This window comes from Lemur catta, chromosome 10 (genome assembly GCF_020740605.2).
Source record: "Lemur catta isolate mLemCat1 chromosome 10, mLemCat1.pri, whole genome shotgun sequence".
NCBI classification, from domain to species: Eukaryota; Metazoa; Chordata; class Mammalia; order Primates; family Lemuridae; genus Lemur; species Lemur catta.
This window is the reverse complement of record NC_059137.1, coordinates 24,471,660-24,488,617: the sequence shown is the minus strand read 5'-3', so window position 1 is coordinate 24,488,617 and position 16,958 is coordinate 24,471,660. Positions and strand designations below refer to the sequence as shown.

General features: G+C 38.7%; 1 protein-coding gene and 1 pseudogene across 4 annotated transcripts in view; one reads left to right on the top strand and one right to left on the bottom strand.

Annotated features, from left to right (window-relative positions):
* ELP1 (elongator acetyltransferase complex subunit 1) overlaps positions 1-16,958 on the bottom strand; it is a 66,879-nt gene that overhangs the window by 45,402 nt on the left and 4,519 nt on the right. For all 4 annotated transcript variants that reach the window (XM_045562549.1, XM_045562545.1, XM_045562547.1 and 1 more), the window contains 9 exons: positions 16,708-16,860; positions 14,101-14,182; positions 12,980-13,060; positions 9,688-9,773; positions 7,261-7,357; positions 6,474-6,564; positions 5,206-5,329; positions 4,169-4,262; positions 778-1,008 (listed from right to left, as the gene is read on the bottom strand). In XM_045562549.1, coding sequence (XP_045418505.1) covers positions 778-1,008; positions 4,169-4,262; positions 5,206-5,329; positions 6,474-6,564; positions 7,261-7,357; positions 9,688-9,773; positions 12,980-13,060; positions 14,101-14,182; positions 16,708-16,860 — 1,039 coding nt within the window. The remainder of the gene's footprint in view (positions 1-777; positions 1,009-4,168; positions 4,263-5,205; positions 5,330-6,473; positions 6,565-7,260; positions 7,358-9,687; positions 9,774-12,979; positions 13,061-14,100; positions 14,183-16,707; positions 16,861-16,958) is intronic.
* On the top strand, positions 16,197-16,341 carry LOC123646829 (annotated as a pseudogene).

Below are 16,958 nucleotides of genomic sequence, written 5' to 3'. Positions count from 1 at the left end.
TAGCTTTAAACCTGGGCCTGCAACAAAGCCACACTAACCTTAGGGAATCAATACCTTCAAAATTTTTAAAGTACTTCCTATGTATGGATTTGGTAATAAGGCAGATCCAATTAAGTTCTCTATATAGAACATACTTATATAATCAGTATTATGACTATTACATAGAACATGAATTAGTATACCAACTCACATTACAATCTCAGAAGCTAGTGTCCTTATGTTGTAGCAATAAGTAAAGTATCCATTCAGGTGAGGATTTCATTCATCCTGCCCCCCATCCCCCAGAAAATCCCTCCACCTAATTATAAAAGGCCAACTTAATCCTCATAGTAGACAGATGTTTATGACATGAACAGAGCATAGCAAAGAGTTACATAATGAGCTAGTATTTATATCAGGAAACAAAGCAATGCAGGTGGAGTGGTATAAGGGTCAACATAAATCTGTGTCAGGGCAAACAGACAAGGATAACACACTTGATCTCACAGACTCTACTGTTGTCCTCCTCTCTACCTGAGGTCAAAATTTTCCAAGTCTTTAAAGGCCACGCATATAGTACAGCAGGAAACTGGGGTGGGGAGGAGGGACTATAGTTCTTGAAAGAGTATAAACCCAAGCTAAGGGCATTCCCATTCAATGAAAAACAAAATAAATAAGTAAAAATAAACCAAACAAGTCAGACAAAGATTCCCCACTGTTCTAGTCAAACCACCACATCTGCAGGTCCTGGGCTCAGGATCACTTGCAGGATCGTGGACATATTTCCCAGCAGCTTACTTCCATCAATGACAGCCACATTTGCCAGGTCACTTGAATTATCTCCCAAGCTCCGGTCAGTTGTCCAATGCCAGTCATAGGAGAGGTAATGCCAGCCCTGACAGAGAACATGCAGCCGGTATGGGGTGACTGGGTCCCACATCAGCGACACAATCCTGTTCTTCCCACAGGTGCTGAAGAGCAGACTTTGTTTAAGATACCAGTGATAGTTTCCAACAGTCCAGAGCTGAACTGCAAGGGAAAATGAAAAGGCCTTCAGAGGCCAGGGAACCATACTTCATACCATGTCCTACAGGGAGACAGGGGCAATCTTTTCTTTTTCACAGGACCCTCCCTGCTCAGTTTCTTCATTAAAATCATAATGTAACAATAATTGTTAAAAGATAGTTTTCCATGGAGATAAAATGTCAAGCATCAGTAAGGTCAGAAATACTCATTTATTTTCACCTTTACCTTTAAACTGTATGATCATGATGGAAAGCTAACTAGGATAAGGCAGTGTTTTACTAGGTTTTTCATGAAGATTTAGGAAGAAGATAATATGGCAATTAGATTAATAGTATTATTAATAAAACACTCAATGCAAGATCCGGACTAGCATCACTATGTTGTATTAGGCTTAAGATGCTTATTTTCTTCCAGGTGCTTTGCGTGCAATTATGTCCAAGGCTGTCTGGTATTAACTATAATTCAGCTGCCCAAGAGAGATTAGCATGCAATTATCCTTTCCAAGATCTATTAAAAGAACATGACCTAATTATGCCCAAATCAACCTTTATTAAACAGATGACACATACAAATTACGATCTTATATTATGAATTATCATTATATTAAGGAGTATTGGTTATATTAAGGAATCTATTTTCATAATCTTGCTCAATAATTCTTATCTTAGCAATCACAGCAAATATAACAGTCTTTAACCATGTTATTAATATACTTCTATGTAGACATGGGTTGGTAAGTTAGACGATAGGCTCACACTCTGTGAGGATAGCTATTATGGCTATTCTTGTGCAGTATTTTTACCCTGAGCATCTCACAGTGCCATCCCTTGACACACTGGCTAATCAGTACTTTTTAACTGTGGCTGTATGTTAAAATCACAAAGGAGCTTTTTTTTTCCTTTTAATCAAACACTGATGTATCATCCCCATCCCAACACACTGAACCGAACTCTGAGATGAAGCCTGGATATCATTATATTTTTCTAAAGGTACAGCCAGGGTTGAGAACTATTATGTTGAATGAATGAATGAGTTTCTTAATAACATTTCAGTTAAATGGTTCTATTGATTAAAGGTTTGAAAGCCACTTAGAAAGTAATCAAGTAAAAAGATTTATGAACAAAAATGTTCAGTGCATTGCTATTGACAATAATGAGAAATTATAAAACTTTAAGTGTCTAACAGCACAAGATCTAATAAACAGGCACAAGAGATTACACAACAATTTAAAATGATACAGATGTACAGATGCTTGTGAAATGGAAATATGCTCATAATACAGAGTCGAAGCAAGTTACAAAACTACATGTATCACACCTACACTTTTAACAATGAGATCGTAGCTATACTGAGATATACACTAAAAAAAATCTAAAAGAAAAATTTTAATAGTGATTATTACTGAGTGGTAGAACTATGAGGTTTTTTTTTCTCATTTTTATTTTCTAATATTTTCATGTTATTTAATACTTAAAAACACATATTTACACATTTTAAAAGGTATAGAAAATATTTTTTTTTTTTTTTGAGACAGAGTCTCACTCCATCACCCCAGCTAGAGTAAAGTGGCATCATAATAGCTCACTGCAACCTCCAACTCCTGTGCTCAAGTAATCCATCTACCTCAGCCTCCTATAGGCATGCGCCACCATGCCTGGCTGATTTTTTCCTATTTTTTGTAGAGACGGGGTCTCACTTTTGCTCAGGCTGAACACTCCTGAGTTCAAGTGATCCTTTAGCCTCAGCCTTAGAAAAGATTCTTACTTAATCTAAATCTTCTTTCACTTCCACAGTATTCCTTTGGTTAGTGTTTGACTTTCTACAATAATACCATCCAAGAAGAGAAAGCACTGATAACTTATGATGGTTAATTTTATGTGTCAACTTAGGTAGGCCATGGTGCCCAGCTGTCTGGTCAAACACTAGTCTAGATGTTGCTGTGAAGGTGTTTTGTAAATGTGATTAACATTTACTATCAGTTGACTTTAATTAAAGCAGATTACCATCTATTAATATAATGTCAATGGGTCCCATTCAATGACTTGAAGGCCTTAAAAGAAAACACTGAGGTTTCCCAGAGGAATTCTGTCTCAAGATTGTAACACAGGAATCCTAAGTTTCCAGACTGCCCTAAAGATTTCCGCCTCAAGACTGCAACATCAACTCTTACCTGAATTTCCAGCCTGCCCTAGAAATTTCAAATTTGCCATCCCCTACATGACCCAATTTCTTAAAATAAATTCATCCATACCTCTCTTACTCTCCCCTCTCTCCTTCCCCACGGCCCCTCTTTCTCTCTGATATAAATAAAGTTGACCTTTGAGCAACACTAGTTTGAACTGTGCGGGTCCACTTACACACAGACTTTTTCTTTCTTTCTTTTTTTCGAGACAGGGTCTCGCTCCATCACCCTGGCTAGAGTGCAGTGGTATCACTACAGCTCACAGCAACCTCAAACTCCTGGACTCAAGTGATCCTCCTGCCTCAGCCTCCTAAGTTGCTGGACTATAGGCGCATACCACCACACCCAGCTAATTTTTTAATTATTTTTTAAATTTTTGTAGAGACTGGATCTTACCACATTGCTCAGGCTAGATTTTTTTTCACTAAATACAATCGGCCCTCCACATCTGTAACTCAAGATTGAAAATACAGTATTTTCAGGATGCAATACCCAAGTACACAGAGAAGGCCAGCTCTTCCTATCCTAGAGTTCTGCAGGGCCAACTTTGGGACTTGAGTACATACTTGAGTACAGATTTTGGTATCCACAGGCAACCCTAGAACCAATCTTCCCAGGATACCAAGGGACGACTACATATATACATATACATACACACTATATATGCACACACTATATATGTATATATAGTCACACATACTATATATATATATGACTATATATATATATATATCTCTATACACAAACACACACATATATGTATCTCTCCTACTGGTTCTGTTTCTCTAGAGAACCCTGACTAATACCTGACTGAAATCCATAAATAATCAAAACCTAACCACTCCTCCATCTCCATTTGCCCACTTCAGCTTCTTTGATTCCACTAAGGGACTAAGTAGAAGGAATGAAGGAAATCCCATACCGGTCTACCTTCAACTACATCTTATAGGGCATAAGGCTGAAATACTATAGCTGTCTTACCATAGGTTTTCACAGTGGAACTTTTTTCTCTCTGTAGGTCTTCCAACCAAACTGCAAGCACAGAGGAATCTGCATTCCAGAGCAAGTCATTTACCTAGTAGAGAAAAAAGATCTGTCATTGGCCTTTAGTTATGCATTTACTTCAAAATCTTTATAATAGCTGAATTTCTTTCCCTCATAAATCAAATAATCCCACTGGCTGAGCTGATCCCTAGCTGTAAACTACTAACTTACAAAGTCATTAAACAAATCTGTGAACGATGTCATTTTATTTAAAGTAGAGGACTTTAAAAACAATAAATCTTTAAGCACTATGCTTAGAGATTAAAAGATACTTAATCAGATGCAAGATGACATTTTTAGACAATCAGAGAAATTTGGATATGGACTGGGAATAAGGTAAGGTGTAATAATAGAATTATGGTTATGTGAGGAAAAATGTTCCTAACTATTAGAAATAAATATTGAAAACATGATTTCTAGAATTAAAACTCCAGGAAATAAAATGTGTGTTTGTGTATGTATGCATAGGCCATGGAGTAGTGGACAGATGAAAATAATTTTGCCAAGTGTTGGTATCTGTTGAAAGTAATAAATACTTGAGAGTTCATTAAACTATTCTCCAAATTTTTAGGGTGTTTAAAATTTTACATAATTAAAGACTACCATTTGATGTGTTTCTACTTCAGCAAGGATCTTAATGATACACAAGCTTCTTCAGGTTTAAATGTTATAAATGAAAAATACCCTTATTACTGGAAAAATTATGCTTTTGTCAAAATAAGCAATAAACATTAGCATATCTATTTTCCTGCCTGTGTTTTATCTAAGGTAGTGAAGAAATGCCATTTATTTTTTGCAAAATCTCTTTGGAAAAACAATTTCTCTTTTACGAAAGAAGAGTCAGTTATAGTACGCCACCAATTTTATTACTGTCTATTCTGGATCTTCTATTTACATATCCCTATCAAATATAAACTCCCTCTATAGCTGTGGAAAATCCTCTAAATCTGATGGCAAACAACTCAGGCACCTACCTTAACCTCATCTTTGAGGAAAGGAAGTGTAAAGTATCCATGAAGAAGCCCATTTTTCTCAAAAAACACAACATCCTGCTGGTTGGGTTTATCTTGTGTAGATGCAATCAAACTGCCTGATGGTCTTAAAGCAAACCCACAGTGTTAGAACAAAAGCTCACCCAACTGGCTTGTGAACAAGATAAAATTCAGACAAGAGATTTTTTTTCAGAAAAAAATAAATGAATGAATAAATATCTTTATCTTAGGAAGTTTTAAGTCTCATGTGCCCTTGACTCTTGGCAAGCAGTTCACCCTAATATGGGAATGCACCTGCCCAGAGGAAAGATGCCTTTTCCCAATTTTCACAAAAGCTCCATTTGCCCACAAAGCCTTACAGATTTAAATTGTACTAAATCACTCTTAAAAAATCAATTAAACCATTCCAAGCATAATGACTTAAAAATTATAACCTATTTATCCTTCAATTATATGACTCTAGCAAATATTCTATGCTCAGGCAGGTATTTTTTATGACTTTCTCCATCTATTGAAAACATCTTATTCATATTTGTCTCCAGAGTTTTAATTCAAATACACTTCTCTCTTGCTCTATCATCCAATATCACACTGGTGAGAAACAAGATGTCTGAAACCTAGAGTCCCACTGCATATAACAGATGCTGCTGAGACAGCGGAAAAATTTCTTCTTTCCATAATCAGGGCAGATCTGCACAAGGGTACTGAGCCAAGGAGGTGAATGGAAGGAGAGGGCCTGAATCCAGCCTGCATGTTCCTTGGTAAGCAGATCCCTCTACTCTGGGATCTACTCTACTCTCATGCAGAGAAAAGAAGCTCTTTTCCTAGTTTTCACAAAAGCTCCATTTTCCACAGAGCCTCACAGATTGAGACTAACCTTCTAAGCACGCGTTTCTGCTCTATACAACGGCTTCCCTACAGAAGCTGCCTATAATAGAAACCTTTTAAGAATTAGGAATGCAAAGTATATGGGGCCCTGGAATGAGATCTGTGAAGAAGCCCAGAATCGACTATTCAAATTGAATCCAGACTTCAGAGAAGAAAATAAAGAAGAAAGAAAGAGAGAGAGAGAGAGAGAGAGGAAAAGAAAGAAAAGAGAAAAGAAATTAAAAAAAGAAAGATACTGGCTTACAACCAAATGAAGAAAAATTAAATATATTTTTGTGTTATATTCAATGGGTACCACCACCTCTACCCCAGTTCCAAAAATTTCTCTGAAGAAAAGTACCCAGGTTTCTTCTCCCACTTACTTCCAAGCCAGAGCTGGTCCTAGTCCTGCCACAGGCTCACTGGTTGACTGCAAAGCAAACTCTCGGTTCCACACTCTGACCTTCCGAGCCCCTGTGCAGCAGGTGGAGTCAAATAAACATACACTTAAAAATTCTGATAAATGCTGTCAAGTCAGAACTTTTCAAACACTTTCCTTATAAATAAAAACTGCCAAGGACGGGCGTGGTGGCTCACGCCCATAATCCTAGCACTCTGGGAGGCCAAGGCGGGTGGATCGCTCGAGGTCAGGAGTTTGAGACCAGCCTGAGCAAGAGCGAGACCCCGTCTCTACTAAAAATAGAAAGAAATGATCTGGCCAACTAAAATATATATAGAGAAAAAATTAGCCGGGCATGGTGGCGCGTGCCTGTAGTCCCAGCTACTCAGGAGGCTGAGGCAGTAGGATTGCTTGAGCCCAGGAGTTTGAGGTTGCTGCTGTGAGCTAGGCTGATGCCACAGCACTCACTCTAGCCCAGGCAACAGAGTGAGACTCTGTCTCAAAAAAAAAAAAAAAACACAAAACTGCCATGATTTTACAAAGCCAATTAGATTAATCTTGTTAAAAATTTGTATCCACCAGATGGGAGGATGGACCAGATGACTTCAAAGGATCTTCTACTTAACTCTAAGCTCATTTAACATCTAAAGCAGCACATCTTCATGTCTTACATGTAATTAATATCTCACTCAAAGCAAAAGGCAGAAAACTTTCCCGAACTTTAATAAGATAGAAAAATTTTTTTGATTGACTGCAATTTATTTCCATACCTGTTTCTGGGCAAACAACACTCACAGCAAAAAACTGTCCATCCCCACGCCAGGTAACTTGTGGTCTGTGGTCATCCCAGGGCAAAGCAGACTCATGCTAAAGAGAGGAAAACATACCAGTACTAGACAACTCTTACTCTAAGCAGGTAACAGGAGTAACAAGCCTTCTCCAAAGTTAAAAGTATGGAAAACTACCACTTTCTGAATACTACTGCAGATTCCCTTAAAGTACTACTTTTTAACATCTTTACTACAATATAATATACATATCATTAAGGTTCACCCACTTGAAGTACACAATTCAATGTCTTTTAAGTGTATTTAAAAAGTTGTATAACCATCATGATAATCTAAATTTTGAACATTTTCACCATCCCAAAGGAAACCCCATCTCCATTAGCAGTCTCTCCCTCCCTGTCCTGCCCCTCTGCCCTAGGCAACTTATTTACTTTCTGTCTCTATAGATTTCCTATTCTGGGCATTTCATATAAATGGGATCATATAATATGAGATCTTTATGACTGGCTTCTTTCACTTAACATAATGTTTATGAGGTTTATATATTACACATATCAGTAAAGTATTATTTTTTAAACATAAAATATATGATCTTAGTCCTTCTGAAAACAAAATGACTTAAAAATTACGGGAACATGAAAACCAACTACAGAGGATCACCCCAAAGAAGCAAGGTTGTGTCTTATGAATACTTACTCCATTTTTCTGCCCTCTAACAATCCTTTACTGATTCTAACAGATCAACAGTTTTCAGAATTAGACTCACTATGGATATTTTATTCACAACACAGTTGTTCTGACATAAAAACTATGTTTATTTTTTAAAGTTTCAAAAATTATTTGTCCACTAAAACAAGAGCAGGAACTACCATTTGAGTGCCTACCCTGTGCTGATGCTGTGGTAGCTGTTTCATAAATATTATTACCTACAAATCTCAAGCCCTGTAAGGAGACATTATGTCCCCTTTACAGACAAGGATACCGAGGCTCAGAAATGTTAGGAAGTTTACCAGTGTCTCACAGCTACCAAATGTCATGATGATAATGTAATCTGTACTTATCTAACACTGGTCCCCAACCCCTGGGCAGTGGACTAGTACCAGTTCATGGCCTGTTAGCCTGTTAGGAACCAGGCTGCACAGCAAGAGGTAAGCAGCAAGAGGTAAGCAGCGGGTGAACGTGGAGTTTCATCTGTATTTACAGCCACTCCCCATTGCTCGCATCACTGCCTGAGCTCCACCTCTTACCAGATCAGCAATGGCATTAGATTCTCAGAGGAGCACAAAACCTACTGTAAACTACACCTGCAAGGGATCTAGGCTGCGTGCTCCTTATGAGAATCTAATGCCTAATGATCTGAGGTGGAGCTGAGGCGGTGATGCTAGTGCTGGGGAGCAGCTGCAAATACAGATTATCATTAGCAGAGAGGTCTGACTGCAAAGAGACGACAATAAATCCACTGCTTACAGACTCATATCAAAATCCTATAAATGAGTGGCAAGTGACAATGTAATAATAATAAATATAATGCACTTGAATCATCCTGAAACCATTCCCCTCCACCCCCAAGGTCCGTGGAAAAATTGTCTTCCATGAAACTGGTCCCTATGCCAAAACGGTTGGGGACCACTACTCTAACAAGATATATGCTGTCCTTAGGGGTACTTGGCAATATGCCAGAGGACAAACAGGGCACATCTTCATGGGGCATTAATTTTATTTGAGAGTAACATTTTTTACTTCATATGCTAAAAATGATTCATATTATATAATATAAATTTAGATAAAATATAAGAATTTAAAGAAATTTAATGTGATAGTAGACATTGAAGCTGCTTCTCCAGGTGACTTAAGAGTATGCACTCCTCTGCTGTCAGGGACTCTCTACATTAGAAGACTGGTAAGTGCTGCCTTGAATCAAGACATCATTATGTGGTCTTTAGAATTTTCTAATCCAGAAAGAAAGAAAACAAAGAGTTTCATCCAAAAGAAAAAGTCAGAAAAAATATCTAATACACACATATGTAGGAAAAGTATGAGAAGATGCGTGTAAATGATCAACAGTGAATGCAGGATGGCAGCTATCTTTGGGGAGGAAGGAGAGGGAATTCAGGAAGGGCTATACAGGGTATTTCATTTCTGTCTGTGATGTTTTATTTTTTAAACTGGGTGATGAATATTGGTTATAATTATTCACTGCACTGAAAATAAATCACAAAGCAACTTGGCAATAAGAAAGGAAAAAAGATCTTTCTAGAGTGACTCATTTCCTGAGGGTGTTAAACAGTTCTACTAAAGCAGAAGAGAATTATTCATGATCGCCTCTAACTGGACACCTAAGAGTTCCTGTGGGTGGCAGAACTTCCACTTGTTCCAATCAAAGTTCTTTATCCATCAAACCAACCTTACCATTTGCATCTGAAAGGCTGCTTGCCTGCCTTCTGATCCATGGAACTGTGTCTCCTTCTTGCCCCATCCAACAGTGATAAATTTGCCTACAGAACAATTGGTTGAGAACATGCAATACAACGAAATAAGCTGCATGACATGAAATAAAAGCAGTTTCAGTGCTATTCTTCATGAAGTCTAAGACCTCTCGATAAATTTAAACAAGTCAATATCTAAAAAAACTATGTTCCATATTATATGCACCAGTAATTTTGAAGAATTTGAAATGCCCTTAATTATTTTGTTATTTATTCATTTAGTTTACTCCTGGCAAGCTGTGACTTCTCCCTTATTTTGGAAAATGCTGTACTGCTATCTTATATATTCCAAATTCCCTTAATGACAGGAGTCAACAATCTCATTCTTGCCTTACAAGTAAGAATGAAACAAAGAATTTACACAATATGTCCAAAACATAAGACTCCAAGACAAGACCTGGGAATAAAATTCTAATTGTAAGATTTCAATCAACTAAATGTATCCAACCCCCCTCCCCCCCACTGGTGGTAGAGGGGACCATAGATCATCGAATCCAGCTCCTCATGTAGACTTAATGGCAGAGCCTAAAACTAGAACACAGGGCTTCTCCCTCCCAGACCAAGTAGGGTTTTTTCTAAATCATAATGCTTCTCTTACACAAAACATAAAGGTCAAGCTGCTGAAACAACACAACCCTTCTGTTCCGGGAGGTAAGATCCGGCATCCATCTGCAAGAGGTACCATGAAGAGAGTCCTGAAAACAGCCAAATCCAGGACCCAATTCTTCCCTCCTGCCACTGATTCTGACTCTGATGAAGCAGGGCTATAATCATTTTTATAAATTATGGGTTAGTATGACCATTTCCTGTTTGCTTACATCCAAGCACTATAATACCTCAAAGCACACCTTGCTGCTGTATACAAATAGCAGTGCCTATCTTGCTGCACATCCCCGGGCTTCTACCTGCAAGTTTCCACAGAGGCAAAGGATCAAGAAGTAAGGCCAGAGAACTTTTCCTCAGAGATCAGACAATAAGTGATGGGCTTACAGCAGGAATCTGTCAACTACAGCCTATATCTGCTTTCACAAACAAACTTTTATTGGAACACAGGCATGCTTATGTATTGTCTATAACTACTTTCACACTACAACAGCAAAACTGAGTAGTTATAACAGAGACTGTACAGCCTGCAAAGCCAAAAATGTTTACTACCAAGCCCTTTCCAGAACAAGTTTGTTGACCACTGGATTAGAGGAAAAATATTCATCACTCCATAGAGTAATTTTTTTGTACTGATAAATACATTTCTAAGGCCTAACACCCTAACTTTGACTATCTTACCCTTGATTTACTACATTAGGCTTCTTATGAAAAAGTCAGTGGGAAAAGCCAGGCCCAGAACACTTTCTCATCCCAAGGAGTGCTATGTAGTGGTACTCTCCCTATGACTGTCCTCAAAGCTGGATGCCCCAAAGTTCCACCCTGGATTCTAGACTCTTCCAGCACCATATATGGTCCCTGAGCAAGTTCATCTGCTCCCAAGATTATAAGAATATCCTACATACCAAATCACTCCCAGTCAACAGCTTTGGCCTCTCCTGAGCTTCAGCCTCTTATATCTGCCTACTGCATGTAGCGATCCCATATGGCCAGTCAACAAATCCAGAACAGAACTCACCACCTACCCCTTACAAACCAGCACCTCCCCATCTACCCTCTCTCAGTTATTGGCATCATTATTCCCATTACCTGGCTGGTGTCCCACTAAACTCTTTCTTCCTCCACCTTGTATACCAGAGTCTATTTATTTCACTTTCTAAACTGGTATTTCTTAAACAGGTCTAGGGTAGGAGGGGAACTATGCACATATATTCCAAAGAAGTTTCTCAGATAATTCCAAAAAATGTTCTCCCACCCTCACTGAGAATCAAGTTTTTCCTGAATTCATTCCCTCTTCTAGCCCCATACCCACCTCTCCTCTCTCACCTAGATTCCAGTAGCAACTTCCTACCTGATCATTCTGCCTCTAGTCTTTTCTCTCTCCACACACACAAACAAAAAGATATGTAATCAAGACCCATCTTTCTACTAGAAAAATCTCTTTAACTTCTCATTATCAAACCTTTAACAGCTGATCAACTATAACTCAATGTCAAAATTCCCTACCACAAACTTAATCAAAATCAGTCCCTTTTATTTCATTCTACACTCATGTCCTGCCACTCCAGCAATGTTCACAGTTCTCTGAAAAACCATGTTTCTATGAAACATCCCTCCCTTGAAATGGACTTATTCACTTGACTAGACTACTCCCCAACCCTCAGCCCTCATCTACACAACACCAATTCAGCTGAGACTCAGCTCAAGTCAGCCTCCTTAGGGAAATCTTTCCTCTCCAGTTACTGATTTTCTTCCCTTATGCTACCCTATACCTGCATTATCATGTCATTACTGTACTTATGAGACACCCTAAGAGAAAAATCTAACTACTTAACTATTTTTTAATTATTCACAGCACCAAACACACTGTTGGGTTCACAGTACCTACTCAAAATTATTTCTGAACAAATAATTTTCTAATAAATAAACAAGTAGCAGTTTTCTAAATGATTTCCCAGAGTTAGTAGAGCAAGAAGACATGAAGTTAGGCCTCAGCAAAAGTTGAAATACCTTCTCCTCCATGCCTCTCTTCAATCAGGCCAGCTACCTGGTATCGTCAAGTTGGCCAGAACTTATACTCAATAAGCATCTCCCCCCTCCTCCCTCTTCAATATTCCCAACAGCATAAATGCCCAAATGACTTTGGCTAGATCTTAGCAAGAAAACAATCTGACAGTTCCCATGAAAATGCAGATTCAGATCTAATCAGTAGTAACAAAAATCAGCCTTCTATCCCACCTCTGTTGTTCTCTTCTCCCCAAAACTGCACCCCAGAAATGTTCTCTTTATTCTAGCTTATACAATCCCTTTCCTTAAACCCCAACCTAAGCGTTTCCTAGGGTTTGTGAAACAACTACCCAGGTGACCTCAAGCACAGATTTCTATTTTGGTTACTAACAAAGCCAGCAGCCTCAGACCTACAGGGACACCTAAGATATGCCTTTTAAAATCCAGGATGGGCTAAAGGAACTGGGCTAACAGACATTTAGTAAATGGGGGTTTAAGTTTCACAATTCTTTAGGTTTATGATGTGTCCTGCAGTGCACAAGAAAAATGATCAAAAGTGGGAAGGAACTTAAGGTAACAAAATGTTTAAACAAAGATATACTCACTTTCTCCAAAATCATACTGGTGGATTTGCTGCTCCATGATTGGTTCAAAGTCTTTTGTCATCATAATCAGGGTCTGTTTACCTTAGAGGGACACAAACAAGAATGATGTTATTTTCATGTAACAAATTTGCCATTTCATTAATATCTATGCCACTATAAGCTACAGAGCTGGAGTGAAGGAGTCAGATAGGGCAGAAAGAATTCACTCAAAATGCTTTGACTTAAAAAAATAAAAACAAGGCCGGGTGCAGTGGCTCACGCCTGTAATCCTAGCTCTCTGGGAGGCCGAGGCGGGTGGATCGCTCGAGGTCAGGAGTTCGAGACCAGCCTGAGCAAGAGCGAGACCCCGTCTCTACTAAAAATAGAAAGAAATGATCTGGCCAACTAAAGTATATATAGAAAAAATTAGCCGGGCATGGTGGCGCGTGCCTGTAGTCCCAGCTACTCGGGAGGCTGAGGTAGTAGGATCGCTTAAGCCCAGGAGTTTGAGGTTGCTGTGAGCTAGGCTGATGCCACGGCACTCACTCTAGCCCGGGCAACAAAGCAAGACTCTGTCCCAAAAAAAAAATAAAAATAAAAATAAAAACTTTGCCTGGATAAGTCACCTAGTGCTTATTTTCAGCTATTTAAGTGTGCAAAGCTGATAGCCCTCCTCCACCAACTTCAACACCTAGTTTCCATCCAAGACATCTCTGCAAATATATACGTTATCAGTGGTGCTCATTTACTGAACTCATCTGGATTGAAGAGACTTAAAGGAAAAAAATAGGAATGCAAGAGGGGCTTTTAGAATCTGTTTACGTAACAATGCTTAGAGTAGGTTAAAATAAATATTGCTGACATTTTTAACTATAACTGTGGACTTAGCAGCCTCCTCAGGTTTTATGACTTTGTTTCCCACTTGTAAAGACTGAAAAAGTTACAAGAAACAACTTTTCATAAAATATACTAAGAGGTAAAACTTAAGTCAGAAAAAAACACATTCACTTTACTATTTATAATACTGGTATCATTGTTCAAAGAAATTTTTTAAAACTTAAGCACTCCAAAACCGAAGCCTGTAAGATATTTGGAGTAATGTTTGCAGTAATAAGTCAGGTAGGCACCAGGGACAAGCTTACCTGTGGCAAGGAGCACTAGCTCTTGGTCAGGACTCCAACTCATGACAGAGATACCACTGGCTACACTCCCAACACACTCCAGCTGAGACAGAGAAAATTGAAGAGAGAGACCCAAAACACTAGTATCTCAGTAAAAATTTCCTATAATCTCAATCAAAACAAATATACAAATGTGAATTTACTTAAGAAATATATCTTCAGTAACAGGTATCAAGAAACTAAACCTGTTATTAGGCAAAGGGATTAGAAATGGACACCCCATTCTTCCCAGAGCTATCTCATAAAAGAGATAAAAAGATGATTCTACAGAGGATTAGAGCTTTAACCAAGATCTTCAGAAGCAAAGCAGGTCTCAGTGCAGGAAATGACAAGTGGTCCAGCACAGTTTTTCTGAGGCGATGTCTCAAAGAGTGATTATAGGGGGAGGAGAGAGAGATCAAGAGGAAAAATAGTTACTGAGGCATAAAGCCATAAAAAGAGCAGTTAAAAATCAGCTTCAGTCAGGTGTGGTGGTATGCACCTGTAGTCCCAGCAACTTGGGAGGCTGAGGCAAAAAAATCATTTAGGCTCAGGAGTTACAGTGAGCTTTGATTGCACCACTGCACTCCACCCTGGGCAACAGAGCAAGACCCCACTGGGAAAAAAAAAAAATCAGCTGCAACTAGAGCATAAGGTATACATATATATGTACATAAAGGAATAATGGGGGGGATGAAACTAAAAAGGAATCTGGGGAACAGGTAGTGAGTGAAAGGTCTCGCTAAGGCACAATAAGAAACATGGACTCTATCTTCCAGACAATGGAGAAGCCACAAAGTGGCAAGATCAGCACCATTAGATGACATAATGAACTGGAGGAGCTCAGTCATCAGGAAAAAAATTCTACAAAATGTTTGGGAAGAAAAAGCCTATCTTTTAAATATAAGAAATACGAATTGAGTTGTATGTGATGGCTTTGACTTTTCTCACCATGAAGTGAAAATAAGGTTTATTACTGTACTACTAAATGGAATTGTTTAAAGCAAAGGTGCCAGATTTAGACTGCCAGGGTTCAAACCCCACCTGATGACTGTGTGACTGCAGCTTAGTTACTTAATCACTCTGGGCTTCAATTTCCTCTTCTGAAGAATGGGAAACAACAACCTACTTCCTAAGGTCATAGTGAAGATTAAATAAATTTGCATGAAAAGCACTTGAAAAAGTGTCTGCACATTGTAAACATTTAATAAACGTAAGCTCCTATTATTATCCTACCATTAGTAATACTATAACTCCTGTGACACAATCAATATTAAAGATCACACCTAATGGAGTAAGCAAAGATTAAAAAAGAATAAAGCAATCGTAATTTGAAACTCTGGCTATTAAGAAGGTGAGGATGGGAATCCAAAAACTCACTCTTAAGCTAGAGTAGAGAAAGAAACAATTGGGGCCGGGTACAGTGGCTCACGCCTGTAATCCTAGCACTCTGGGAGGCAGAGGCAGGCAGATCGTTAGAGCTCAGGAGTTTGAGACCAGCCTGAGCAAGAGCAAGACCCCATCTCTACTAAAAAAAAGAAATAGAAAGAAATTAGCTGGACTACTAAAAATATATAGAAAAAATTAGCCAGGCATGGTGGCGCATGCCTGTAGTCCTAGCTACTTGGGAGGTTAAGGCAGGAGGATTGCTTGAGCCCAGGAGTTTGAGGTTGCTGTGAGCTAGGCTAATGCCACAGCACTCTAGCCTGGGCAGCAGAGTGAGACTCTGTCTCAAAAAAAAAAAAGAAACAAACAAACAAAGAAGCAATTGGCTAAAATCTATGTCTCCTGGCAGTCTTAAAATATGAATGTAATGATAATGTATTACTTTAGTGCCTATAGTTAGGGACTCTAAAGTTGGCTAATCAACATTCACAACTAAAAACATAAGCCATACAAACATTTCAAAGACTTTCTAAATTGAAAAAGGCTACAACTCAGGATGAGATTCTGATAAGAGGTGATTTACACCACACAAGAATGGCCAGTTTTTATTTTTTTAAATAGCTCTCATTTGGAATGTTCTGATTCTAATTAATAAACGCAGCAGACAAAACTGAGTTTTAGAAGAATCTTGAATCACTTCTCAGCCTTTAGGCTAAGATCAAGTGTAGAAGAATCTTAAAGCCACACCAACAATTTTTTGGTTTTTTTGGACATAAGGTCTTGCTCTGTTGCCCAGGCTACAGTGCAGTGACGCCATCATAGCTCACCGCAACCTCAAACTGCTAGGCTCAAGTGATCTCCTACCTCAGCCTCCTGGGTAGCTGGGAACTCAGGCATGGACCACCACATCCAGTTAATTTTTCTATTTTTTTGTAGAGATGGGGGTCTCACTATGTTGCTCAGGTTGGCCTCGAACTCCTGGCCTCAAGTGATCCTCCCGCCTCGGCCTCCCAAAGTGCTAGCATTACAAGCATGAGCCACCACACCTAGTCCAACAATTTTTTTATAAAGAAATAGATAATACAAAGACTGTAATTTGCAAAAGCTTAAAGATTATGGCTACTGATTTGAAAACATCCATAATAACAAGTGATCTATTTGAAGATGCTTGAGACTTCCTCCTCCCTGAAGTCTTCTACTTACCTGCTGCGTGCTAAGACTGCAGAGTATGACATCTCCAGAGGCTGTGGCCACACACACAGACTCCTGATCTAGCAAGTCCTGAATACCAACAATGCAGCCACTTCCATCCTCTGGGAGAAAGCCTTCTGCCACCAAAGAAATTTCATGTTCCACCTTTCCCCAAAGGAAACACATAAGCAAATTAATCCAGTATATCTTCAAGAAAAATTCATAACATTTCCAGAAACAGAATACTTTTTAATGCTTCTTTT